General features: G+C 33.6%; 1 protein-coding gene across 1 annotated transcript in view; it reads right to left on the bottom strand.

Annotated features, from left to right (window-relative positions):
* DOCK2 (dedicator of cytokinesis 2) overlaps positions 1-13487 on the bottom strand; it is a 188082-nt gene that overhangs the window by 7268 nt on the left and 167327 nt on the right. The window contains exons 42-48 of the mRNA XM_082771334.1: positions 13285-13366; positions 10496-10580; positions 8822-8908; positions 7238-7414; positions 5864-5947; positions 2194-2331; positions 550-677 (exon numbers count right to left, since the gene is read on the bottom strand). Coding sequence (XP_082627460.1) covers positions 550-677; positions 2194-2331; positions 5864-5947; positions 7238-7414; positions 8822-8908; positions 10496-10580; positions 13285-13366 — 781 coding nt within the window. The remainder of the gene's footprint in view (positions 1-549; positions 678-2193; positions 2332-5863; positions 5948-7237; positions 7415-8821; positions 8909-10495; positions 10581-13284; positions 13367-13487) is intronic.

The following is a 13487-nucleotide window of genomic DNA, read 5'->3' as shown; positions in this document are numbered from 1 at the left end:
TCACCCTAGAGCTGCAGTTAAGAAAGCATATTAGGCAAAACATTTTAATGATGACAGGCTTTACTAAAAAGTTCTACCTCTTCACTTGTAAGCTTGTAAAGGCTTCCCTCTTCTCCAATTTTCACAAAAAGAAGATAGCAAGTTAAAAGCTGTACTGACTCAAAGAGGCAAAAGAACCCAGATATTTGTGTTTTTCAAATTGTATTATAGAATCATAGAAGGGCTTGGGTTGGAAGGGACCTTAAAGATCACATAGTTCTAACCCCCATTTAAGTTATAAAATATTTGTTTCCTGAAAAAGAAATGTCTTTTTGAGTGAGAATCAAGTGTATTTTGTCTATTAAGGTTGAAATAATGTATCTTTAAAACCAGAGGAAATATTAGCCACAGTTAAATATCATTTTGGCATAGTCAGAAAAGACTACTAGTGGGATTTATACTTGAATGCTTTTTTAATTTTATGTTTCTTGTAAATCTTTTAAGTTTCATCCCCTAAAACTGGCTAAAAAACAGGACTGAAAGAAAAATAGTATTATGTTTGTAACCAACCTTTCTGAAGCAATTTTGTTTGGAGTACTGCAGTCTGAATTCATGGAAGTCAGTGAAATAACTGACAACTGACGATAGGATCTCAGCATTGATCTTGGACGTCCTACTCTCTTGTCATCAAAATCTGGCTATAAAATAGGAAGGATAAACATTTTATCAAACACGTTTGTGTGAACCATGTTCCATCCTTTTTCTCTAGGTTTTAAAGATAGCACAGATGTGTTGCAAACATTTGGCATAGTTGAAGTTATTGCGATTGTGATTATTCCCTCTCTCTGGATAAACTCTTACTCTTAGCCTAAAGACCTCTCAAATGCTATGATAAGTGATAAGCTAAGCTATGGTAAGTGATAAGCTAAATAATAATAAATAAGATATGATAAGCTAAATAAGCTACAATTTACATAATTAACTTTGTGTCTGAAAAAAAGTATTAAACAGTGTCTGCTGATCTACTTCTGAACAGACCTACAGCAAGCATTTGAGAGCACTTTAGAGCACTTGCTTGGCCAAATAGCTTTATTTTGTCCTTGCTTGAAGGACACTAATCGTGCCAGAACATATTCTACTGCAATGTACCATGAATTAAAGAATATTCAAAGGGAGTGCAACAGGTACTGCACCCCTAGTGTTGTTCATAGACCACTTCAGGAAAAATCTCCAGGATTAAATTTAAAAGATATATTAAAAGAAAAAAAAAAAAAAAAAAGCTAGAATGTTGAAAATGTTGGGGAATAGAAGTAGAGATTTTAATAAAAGAAAGATTCACAAAGAAAGTGTGTTCTCTGCTCCTGCAAAATTCTTTCCTAATTGATGATCCCAAAAAGAGTGATGAAGGGTACAAGCATTAAGCAAGATTGCTAATTGTGGATTACAACCTCTGTTGTTGGTGACATGAGACTGAAAATAACGAGAATGTACAGAAAAAATATTTGCAATTCACATCATATAGGTGTGTAACACAGCACAGTACCCATAATTTAGATTAGAAACTTGCTATTATTCTCCCCTTTAAAAGAATACATAAATTCCCTTATGAAATAATCAATGTTAAAGACAACACTAAAATAATTTCCAATGCAAATGGTGTCACAGAAAAACAGCCAAAAATATCCTTTGTGCTAGCCTGCACAAGCTCAGGTAGATTTTTATTCAAAAATTGTCTAAAGGCTCTGTGAAGCTATCCTTCAATTCCCATACATTTCAGCTTGGTCTCAACTAATATTTTTAGTTTTATATACATCATAGATTTTACTTTACAATGCAGCTGGAAGTGGCTAACACAGCAAGACCAATTGCACATCAATGCTCTAAGCTTCTAACAAAAATGACGAAGTGGAGAAACATGAAAATTTGCTTTTATAAGAATTTATATAAGAATTTGCTTCCTTATAAGACAGAAAATAATTGCATTTTTAATGGAAATAATACAATACTCCAAATCTTCCAAACGAGGAATACTTGACAGGTTAGAGAATTAATCAACTCTCTGACTATGAAACTCAGGTCCAATTACTTTCAGATTACAAGTAAACCCACAAGCAACAAAAGTGTATGCGCATTTGGTTAGGAAAGAACAAGATATATATTAAGTAGAGAAAGCACAGGAGTAGGAAAAAATAAAAAATAAAAGGACAGCAATACCAATTCTCTTGCTCCATATTGTTTTTCCACTTTAACTTTTAAATGCTTGAAACATTCCTCCATTCGGTCATGGAAAGGGCGAAGATTATCGGAAACTCTTCTTTCGTGAATTTTAATTCCGGCCCCAAGGAAAGGTATCTTGAAGAGGTGAAAATAGAAGAAAACAAGAGAGAATATTAAACTGGCTCTGACAACCCCTGTAACTGCATTTTAAGTATCTGCTAAATCAACTACAAACTGTTACTGTTATTGATGGATAGATTCGTTAGCTGAAAATGAGATGATCGGGAGCAAAAACATTCCACAGAATTTTTTACCAGCAAAGAGGCAAATCAGTACGAGCCGAAAAGTGGGCTTGCTCAGCTATAGTGATTGCTTTTTCTCTCCTATGCATTTTGTGTTAATTGTTTGAGATAAACACACCATGTGAATTTTAAAAAAGCAAAAAACCTGTAGACTACCTGCTTATGAAGATGCACGCCATAGTTTACTAGAAATATGGTAAGGATGCAAAATATCCAACTGGACTCCAGGCAAATCATTTCAAATTCTTCTCTTTAGAATAAAAGAGTGACTGGGTAAAATTTGAATCAATTTACTTGGGGCTTAAGCATATGATCACTTCTACAATTACTACAGCAATTTAGCATGTTAATGCATGGTTACTAAGAGATGACCTCTTCCTTTCTCTTTGAATTTACTCTGCAGACTTCCCTTCCATTCCCCACACATAAAGAAAAAAATCATTAAGATAATGCTTCAGTACAAAAAACGAACAACTCAAGCCATGACCAGAGGCAGTCATCACTAACCAAGCTGGCTTTTCTCCACTTTATGCCTGTGCCTTCCTTATTTCCAGGATGGGGTCAGTGAGAGGTCACCAGAGGGGTTAAGATCTCTGGCTCCTCCTACTAGATTCAAAAGAACAACTTACCAACTGCCTTGGAGGAAAATACATGACTAAAGACATTTAGAAAAAGGTATCTTTGTATCAGTTCATCAAATAATTCCTTGCACTTGAATTTCTTAAAAATCCTTCAACTTTGCCAGAAGGAATAGCTTTCTAACCAAATACAAAACAAACAAACAAACAAAAATTTACAATGAAGCAAATATGATAGCAATACTACTTTCTAGCCCCTCTTCCCTACAATTCCTTTCTTTGCTTTTATATTGCTACTATTATATTTGCTATTGTATTAGTGTAATAATATCAATTAAAAACAAACAAAACAAAACTTATCTCCAAAGATGATGACACACTTCTACAGGCTGTTTAAATAATAATGTGTGGTCACAAAGAGAAACTTCATGGTGTTTCTCTTTAAAATATAAAGGCATTTCATTATTCTTCAGTCTTTGAAGATGATGATTTATGAGATTTGTTCAACAGATGTGGCTACCCTTTTCTAACTGCTTTACTACAGACTTTTAGCTATTTCCCAGTAATGCTTTTTTTTTTTTTTTTTTTAATCCACTTAGATTCTATACTTACTTTTTGTGTTCTGACCATATAAATACAATTAATATTGTATACATCACTTTCCATTGACATTATCATATTTTTTGGTAGTTCAATTCAATATACATTTTAAAAACATGGTATTAAAGCAGATCTATTACAGACAGATCTGTTTGTCCCCTTTAAAAGGATTTATGGGGACAGAACCAAATAACTATATTAGTTCTAATGCCACACATGGTACAGCATCCACTTAGTACTTCTGATGGTCAGAAAGTGACACTATACAGAGTCAGAGTTGGGCAACAATACAGAAAAAAGCTGTTAAGGTTGGTGACTCAAAGAAATTTCCAAGCTGAATCAAAATGAGACAGGAAGAAACACCACAAAACAGAAAAAAACTTTCAATTAAAACTATTTGAAAGCTTCATTTCTGAAAGAGGAATAAATTGTTAATTCTTGCTCATTTTGGTCCATGAAAACTGAGATAATGTACCCTTTTATTAAGATGGCATCAGATTAAAACAGCAAGAAGGATTTTTTTAAAATGAGTTTAGATAAGAAAGAGATATGGAAGATAGGTAAGTCCAGATTTAATTAATCTGTTGGACCAGACACTTCTGATAGCAAAATATCATATCAACTCATATTATTTCATTAAATGCCTCATGAAAGAGAGATCACTTTATTATACTTGGATAGAGCAGTTGCTGTACACATTAATTTAAACAGTAAACGATTCTTCTTTCTCATTTAAATCATTTACATTTCAGAAGACCTCATAGAGATTTCTTCACAAACTACAAATGTGCAAAAATTCAAGTCTCTAACAGTCATTTATTTTGCTATATATCGTTGCCAATAATTTCTGTTTGGACTAGATAATGCAAATAGAGCTGATGATTTCTGAGAGCAGGTTTTTCTACCTTGTCTTATCATAACAAATGTTTAGGACAATGAGAAGAGCCTTTTTCCTTTGAATCTCAGCAAAAAAAAACATTTTTTTCCTGCTACTACCTCCTGTAGGTGCATTTTTCTCTTCAAGGATAAAAGGGCTCTGCAGGTTGGTTGGCTTATTGTATGTACACTAAAAATAAAACAAGAAACAACCTTGGTGCTGCTAGTATAGACAGAATATTCCACTTTCCTCTGGAGATATAGCTTAACAAATATTTACTAATGGTCTTCCATGCTGTGTGTCACATAAAAGATGTGTAGCATGAGTCGTGAACGGTCACTGAGTTTAAGTAAATCCTGTAAGCAACTAGCATTCCTTAAGATTCCTAATGTAAAACAAACAAACAAACTAATCCACAAACAAGCAACAACAACAAAAAACACAAAAGACACAGTCATCTCTAAGAAAGATATATTTACAAAGACAATTTATGATGTTTAAAAATCCTTGTTTTCCCATCAGTTCATGAAGTCCTTTTGACTTCAGTTGAATACACACCTGAGTTTTGAAATGTTGATTATTTTAAATCACTAATGTAGCCTGCTACACATGGCTTTTGGTAAACCGTTCTAAATAGTAAGTTCAAGTACTTTTCTGGCCTACTGCTTTCCCCAGGCCATAAGGAGATGTATGGATAATTTCTCTGATTCAGATGACATTTCAGTTAACTCCTAAAGGACGGTATAATGATAATCTTCAGGAAGTAAGATGTAATTTTGAAATTGAGCCATTCCTCCAGTTTAGGCACATATGAAAAAATAAAGATAAAAATAAAAAAAAAAATGGGATTGCTTAGATCCCCAAGAACACTTCAGCAAATACATGCTACAGCAGACAGTAAGGAATTATGGTTAATGTTGTTTTGCCAGTGATCTTAGCAGGTTTGTAAAGGAATACACGCTTTCTGTTAGGCACATCAAAACTGATGGTTTAAATCCTTTGTCCTTCTTAAGGGAAATTATTCATACCTAAATAAGATTATAAATAGAAAGTCCTTTTACAACTACATATACTCTAAAAGAAAAGGAATAGAACAGGAAATTTCTAACCAGAATCTTATTTTTCTGTTCCTCCTCACTTTGGGGAAACTGAAAACAAACAAACAAACAAACAAGCAATAGAAAGTTTCCTCTGAGTATAGAAAAACAACACAATAATCTAAATGATGCTACAAGGGAACTGAAAAACAGAAAAGAAAAAAAAAAAAAAGCTGAGGAAGCTTCAGATAACTGCTGCCAGTAAGATGTTACCTGCCAAGCAATTAGATCTTTAAGTCTATTCAGCTTTTCTTGATCCTCTGGATGGTCTCTGATATATTCTTCTGTAAAGAAAGCCTTAGAAAGAGAAAAAAGAATTCATTCCATCAGATAAAGAGATCAGTGATTGCTCCAGTGACTACAGCTGGTGCCCATAATATTGGTTATTAGATAAAGAGACATATCCATGCTCCTTAGCCCGGTAATGCTACTGATAATTTCATATATTAATTGAGAACTGGAGTGTTCTTTTTTGTTAAGATTTTCAGTCTTTATCCAACATTTCTCAGTCTGAGACACTTAATACAAGAAACCAAATTCTTGTTTGTTTTGTAAGCTTGCACTGAAACTAAAAAGCATAAATTTGGAGTGCCACATTTTACATTATCATTTTATTCAGGTGCCCTACACTAACATCAGCCAGTGTTAATACAATCAAGTATGAACTGTCATACATAAGCAGAGCTAGATGTTGCATACATGTAGTCATTTGTTTGTGTGTTTACAAAAGTGGTACTTTAGGACTAACAGCCTGTCATACTCCTCCAGAGCACATCATTTTTATTGCATATATATATTTGGTGTGTATACATACATACATATATACCATCCACTCAGCAAACCTGCAGTCTGTTTGACATGCCAAGCCTGCTGAACAAAGTGCATACTTTCCATCAAGAAATTAGAGGCAGAAATAATAACACTCTACAGCTTTGGAGTAGCCTTACATTCAAGTTCATCCCAAACCTTAGTAATTTAGAATGCAAACAAAATGAATATGAGTTTTTAAACATTCCTTTTTCTTTATTGTTTTTATATTATTATTATTTTTAAACCAAGTTGGCCTTAGGCACAAACTTGCTACAGTTCAGTTACTCTAGACATTGGCAGAGCAGTTTTTATTTGTGTTCTCATTTTTAACAAAAACTGCTCTGCAGAAAGGCTGCAATTGCTGAGAAACACTGATAACAACATAATAGATAACCTACATCTAAATCCTACAGACCTACTACAGGATGAACTTGATTTATTTACTCCAGAGCAAACCTTTTGATGTCTGATGTTTTTCATTACAAAATGTAATAAAAACCCTATATATATATTTATATATTAAATATATATGAAAGCCCTCATGACTGCTATTTATATTGAGCTTCAGTTACTCTCCCAATACCTTTATTGCATGTATGCTACTTTCTGATTTGAAAGACTACTGATCAGGTGTGATCAGCATAAAAGGGTCTTTGTGGATTTCATATTCCCAGCCTAGCTTCCACGGCCACTTCGGACAGAAGTGTATCATGATCAAGTAGAATTAGGATATAAAACATCTGAATATAACCTTTACATTGACTTAAAAACTCCTACCTTCTCATACTTAGCAAAACCACCCATTACAGCTGGATCAACAATTCCATTCAGAAGCATAGAAAGTGGATTAATAGGAAGGTTCTCATCACTCTGGTATTGGTTAATCATCATCAAAATTTTTTCATTTGTCATGGACATGGTCTCAATAGCATTCTCTAAAGGACTAATTGTAGTCTATAAAGAAATAAAAGATGAAAAATATTTAGTAAATCTTTATTTAAGGTAATAACTTGATCCAGATAAATTCAAATACACATTTAGACTTGTTAAATCATTTTTGAGAAAAAAAATATTTGTATACTTGAAACTTAAAATCTTTCATTTTTAAGAATTCATTTTCTCTGTAGTTTCTGTAACTTGGATTTTACCTGTATTCCATGAATGCATTACACAAAGAAACTTCAAGTCAGAGATTAGTATTTGCTACTTCATTCTGACAGATGATTCAAATCATCTCCTATTGTTTACACCATTTACGTTGTAAACATTTTGTACACTTCAATGCATAGAAAGAGAACAAAAGCCTAATTCTCTTTATCTCAATGTCCTATGATAGAATTTGCATTAAAGGTATCTTAGCTATATTTATGTAATGATGATTCCTAGGTACTTTCTTAAATGGATCAGAAATCCAGTAATAGCGCTTGGTTTGACACCACCATTATCATATTCCATAATGAGATGTAAACAGTCTTTGTGCACATGGAAGCACACCCTCTCTGTAGTGTCTGTGGCTTGTGAAATGCTGCTTGACACGCAGGAGAGATGTTGTGAAGAGGCAAACCCACAGAATGCACCAGCTGAAGCCAGGGCAAGGAGTAGCAATCCATCCTTGGGTGTATCTGTATGCCATTCCCTGTTCTGATGAGTTAGGCACATTGTAGAACATGCAAATGAAGTGCCTGAGCCTTCACTCATTCAGTGGCTGATTTAAACTCAGAGAATGATGTTGCATCTATAATGCTACAAGACACAACCCAGGCAAATGACAAAGTCTTTTGATCCAAGCAGCTTATTTGTAACATGCCATGACGTGTAATAACAAGAGGAAAAGAATAAAAGAGTATAATAGGAAAATTAAACTTTTCTTAAAAACAAAACAAAAGAAACCCTAACACTCATACCCTTCAAACTAGAATGGGGGTATGAACCTCTGATGCTAAACATAGCGGGGTTCAAGACCAGACGATGCAAGAGCATGAAATAAAGATAGAAAGCTAACAGTGTTTTAAATAAAAGTTCTGAGGAGAAAAGGGAGATTGTGCCATGCAGCAGATCATTCTGCATGGAAGTAGACAGCAACTGCATTGAAAAGTGCAGGTAAAAGAATAGAGAGAAAATAAGGAAATTAGAAGGAAAAAAAGTCAGCTGGTTAGCTTAAGTGAGAGAAGCAGGATTCTTTCTCTTTTTATTTATTTTTTTTAATGAGGAACTTGGAAGAGGCAGGTCAACAAATTCTATCAGCTTTGTATGTTTAAAAATAAGTAATGTTTACTTTGTGTGATAAACTTGATAACTATTCTGTAGATGAGGATTCATATATATACACGTTTTACAGGTTCTTAGCATGCTAATACATACCTGTGACATGGAGATGACCTCAAACCATCGTAAAATACCAGGAAGTTTGTACGCTATAACAAATGATGTTCTCTCAATCCACATAGACTATTAAAAAAGATATAAAGGAGAAAATGATACTTCAGGATTTAAAACTTCAATCTTTTCTATCTTCTGAAATGTAAGGGTGAAGATGGAAAACATATGCATATTTATTTTTGCATAAAAAGACTGCAAAAATGAATCCAGCATAGGTATTTGAACAAATCATTTTCTGATTTCAGATAAGGTCATCCTCATGCACTACGCCTGCACAAAGCAGAGAAAATAGAAAATTACCCTTGAACATTGAATTTAGTATCCATTCCTTTGCCATTACAGGTTGAATGTCTGCGGCTAAATGACCAAATGACCTACTCTTACATTCTCTACCCAGATACTGTCTCCCTCTACTTTCAAAAAGTATTTCTGCAATTAAAAGCAGAAATTGCCCTATAACAATTTGCCAGCATTCTTACTCCTTACCATTCCTTCTGAACAAGACTACATGTTGGTATTTTAAAATGCCACTAGTTCATTTGTCCTACTGCTTCTTATTGTAGTGGTATCAGCTGATGTAATATATATACTTATATGATGTAATATATATACTTATATTTCAGCTGCCAGTAGTGAGAAGTGTAATAATGAATGCAATGAAAATGTACTCCAATTCCACATATTCTACCCAATTTCCATGTATCTGAAGGAAGTCTGAATACTATTTACCATCATTAACAATGAAGACAGTCACCATTTAATTATTTGTAAAACAATTTCAAGGACTACATATACTTGGTTTCTGAACTCTCCAATCCAGAAACAAAGCCAATGTGCATCATGAATCTTGATAATAAAGTGCAAAGGTCGGATGTCAGTGTAGATCTGGCATTTGAAACACTTAATGGTGCATAAGAAGCTTGTTATGTGAAATTTAGTCATTATTTTGCTGACATTATGGTCAGCATGATTTTTTTTTCTTTTTTTTTCTTCTTTAAATACTTTTGAAATAAATCGCTGTTCCCATTGAGGACAGCCTTAGCCATGAAGATCAGATGGTATGTTTTCATGATGTAAACTACAAAATATCTGATTTCTTTTAAACACTTGCTAAACTAAAATACAGAAACATACCACATTTTTTATGCATGACACTGAAAAGTAATTTATGGTGTTGCAGAATTCCTAGACTATTTGAACAATAAAGACTATTTCTCAACATTACAACATTATGTGTGGGAATAAAAATGATATAGGCAGCACTCTGGTTTATAAAGATTTCACAGGACTAATGAAAGCAGACAACACACCACTTCATGTCAAGTTGGGAGCTGACAAGCATTGTAAACTACAAGAGGCAAACCATTTGGTATTTACTTACATGTTATCTTGTTTCATAATGAAAATCAGTACCTGAAAATGTTACTGCTTAATGCAAATATGTTGAATATACATGATGCTTACTTGCACATGAAACAGTGATATACCACCAAGTACATAGGAATAGCACTGAAGCAGAGGAATCTGGTTTTTAATCATTTTTGAACCAGACCGTAAAGATACAGGTTCTGTAATGAGCAATCTCAGACTAAGAGAAGATCTAGATTAGAATTCAGTCAGTCATATCTAACAGAAATGTGTCATTTGCTTACTTACAGCAAATTCATTTTCAGGGTCAACAGATCCTTTTCTGACAGGTCTTGAATAGTGGAACCGGTGGACATTGTTGGACTTATAAAAACTGAAAGATTTAAAAAAGACTATTGTAAAATACAGAATTAATAAGTTTATGTCTCCTGTTATCACAGTGAAACATTTCATCTTGAATCAGTTGAGTTTTTAATTGAAAGGAAATTTAATGCTCCAGAAAATAAAAATAAATAAATAAATAAAACACTACTGAAAATTCAGGAGACAACCACTTTGTCTGTATCTATAAACCAGGGTCAGTACGCACAACTTTTTAAGTATGTTTCAACTTGTGACTGGGTGCAATTTCCAGGAACAAAAAATGCTAAAACTTCCAGATCGGTATTAGACACAGTAGAAGAAGGTCTATAAAAGATTTTTACTTTCTTGTACTATTACTGTGTCAGGCTCACTGCTTGTCTGCTTTACAGTACCACTTAAAAGGAGTATACTTTTTAAAAAATAATTGAGTCAACAGAGACTCACTTGTACTGAAACACATGTTTTTTCAGCCATGTCCCATTTCCAATCAATTTAATCACTTCTAACATTTCAGCTATCAATGCAGAACAATAGCTATTCAATAAACTGAATACCTAAAGCCATAATTAATCATTTCTTGTGACAGATAAGAAAATGTATATAAACACTTGCAGAGGGAGAATCGATATAAAGAAATCTCTTGCAAATTCATGTTATGTTTTTTTTCTATTTAGTTAATGAATCATCTCAATCACTGTGAGCATCAATGGGACTCATAACCACTCACTCTTCAGCACTGGATACAGTTTTGACTAAGTATTCTGTTGCCCACATAAAGTAATCTCTCTCTGATTTATAGTTTTTATGTTCTGTTTAAACCAATGTCAAATAAAAGTTAATTTTGCACAGCAAAAAAAATCTCAGAAACATTTTACAGCACAGCTAAGCCATGTTTTGGAAGCCTAAAGAAACGCATAAATGAAGGGACCCCAAACAGTTGTTATTCCACCTACTAAGACTATCTTTGTCAATGAAGAAACAAAACAAAACAAAACAAAACAAAAACAACAGTTAAATAGTGGCAAAATGGTGCCATATCTAGCTAGATCATTTTATATAGTTCCATCTGAAAGGACAGATGTTTTAAAGCTTTTTGATAGAACAAATGTATTGCCAGCAACTAATGTAACTAACAATTAAGTGCCCAATAAAGTACACTCATAAGAATAAATCCTTCCTCTAACACTAGATTAAATTCACAATTTGGCAGAATACTACAGCTGAGATGAGTAATTACTAAATCTCCTATGTAACAAAAGACTGTACTTTATATGGAGCACTTCCCTAAATAAATCCATTATGAGTCCAAAACGTGGCTGGCACTACACTGAAATCTAGTCTAACAGGACATTTTTACAAGGTGTCTTGTGAAATTCTGATTTTAAAATGAATAAACGTTGAAATTGGGACCACAGTTCATTTATTTATCTTACTGTATAAGATTTGTGTTTGCATCTGCTGTTTTTACTTTGGTGTGTGTGTGGGGAGGCAATTCATATTTTCCTACTCTAAACTTAGTGCAATTTCAGGAAAGATTCTAAAAAGAAGGCTGCACACAGTGGTGAAAGTTGGTTTGAATCGAAGTGTGGACCAGTTATGAATTAATTAATCTCTGCTGATAAAAACTTTCTATCTTCAGTCTCTTTTTGGGAAGTCACAATACAAATGTTATTAAATAAATTATTAATTTTTTTTTCTAACAGTGTAGGCATTGCAAAGCTTCCCTTTCATGAAAAAATGCAGCTGTATAAGATTATTGGGGGAGCATTAAACTCAAGATGCCTGTTTCAGTTCAGAAGATATAATCATAGCTTGCATTTTCACGAGGCAATTAAAAGAATAGAAAGAAAATATATGCTACCTTAAATGATAGTGCTTGTACTTTATGTTGTCCTTAAGGTACAAGCTTACAAATATTCTCTTGATTTTTTTCACTGACATGCTAGTGATAAGCAAAAGCTTTTATTAACCATGTTTGCAAACATAAAAGTCCATAGGTTTCTTCAATTACCCTACTAGGAATCGTCCTCTAGTCTAACAGCTTTTCTATCAAACTGCAAAAAAATCAGGCAGAATGGACTGGGAGTTAAAAATCTCACGTGTATCAGGTCAGCCAATATTCCAATATGTGCTGTGTTTTTGCATGATCTATTAGAAGGAAGCATTATTTTTCATATGTAATCAAAATGCTTAATCAGAATGTAACATGTTGAACCTATTCTGCAGTGGGTTAGGAGTCAGAAAGAGTTAGGCAGTCAGTTCTCCAAAATATTTTGGACAATTCACTTCCCATATTTCTCAACACAATCTTGATTGTGGTAACAGTGGGAACCATTTTGCCACCAAGTGCTTTGCACTTGGCAAGGTAAATTATAACAAGATTATATTGTACAAGAGCCTTCAATTCAAACTTGCTCATACTGCCCAGTAACCTCAAAGGACCCCCCTCTTCACCACTTGTTTCACAAGCTCTGTTGAAAACTGGAGACCTTGGACACAAAGCATGGATACCACCATACCTTGTAACCATGTGTTATTCCTTAAGTGGTAGTTGTTCTTTCATGAAATGTCTAAGGGATGCATAAGTCAATAAACTAAGACAATAGAAGTTCTAAGACTCCTTGGCAAATGTCTGAGTTCACAAAATAACCAGTTGTAAAATCAGGAGTACAGACTGACTTCCATTAGCTTATCTATTGCAGAAATTCACTTACTTTATAATTTGGTCAGGTACTGCCTTATTTTTGAACCTAGGTTGCTCCTCTAGGACTGGTTGCACTGTAAAACACTGTATGTCTTAAATTGTGAATGTTAAGGTTGTACTATTAACTATCATTATGAAATACTAGTTGCTGTGAAAGGAAAAATATATTTCTTGATGAAAAATCTGCAGGCTTTGGAGTTTCATTCGTGGAGC

The sequence above is a fragment of the Aythya marila genome (assembly GCF_965140915.1).
Source record: "Aythya marila genome assembly, chromosome: 14".
NCBI lineage: Eukaryota > Metazoa > Chordata > Aves > Anseriformes > Anatidae > Aythya > Aythya marila.
This window is presented reverse-complemented; position numbering and strand designations above follow the sequence as displayed.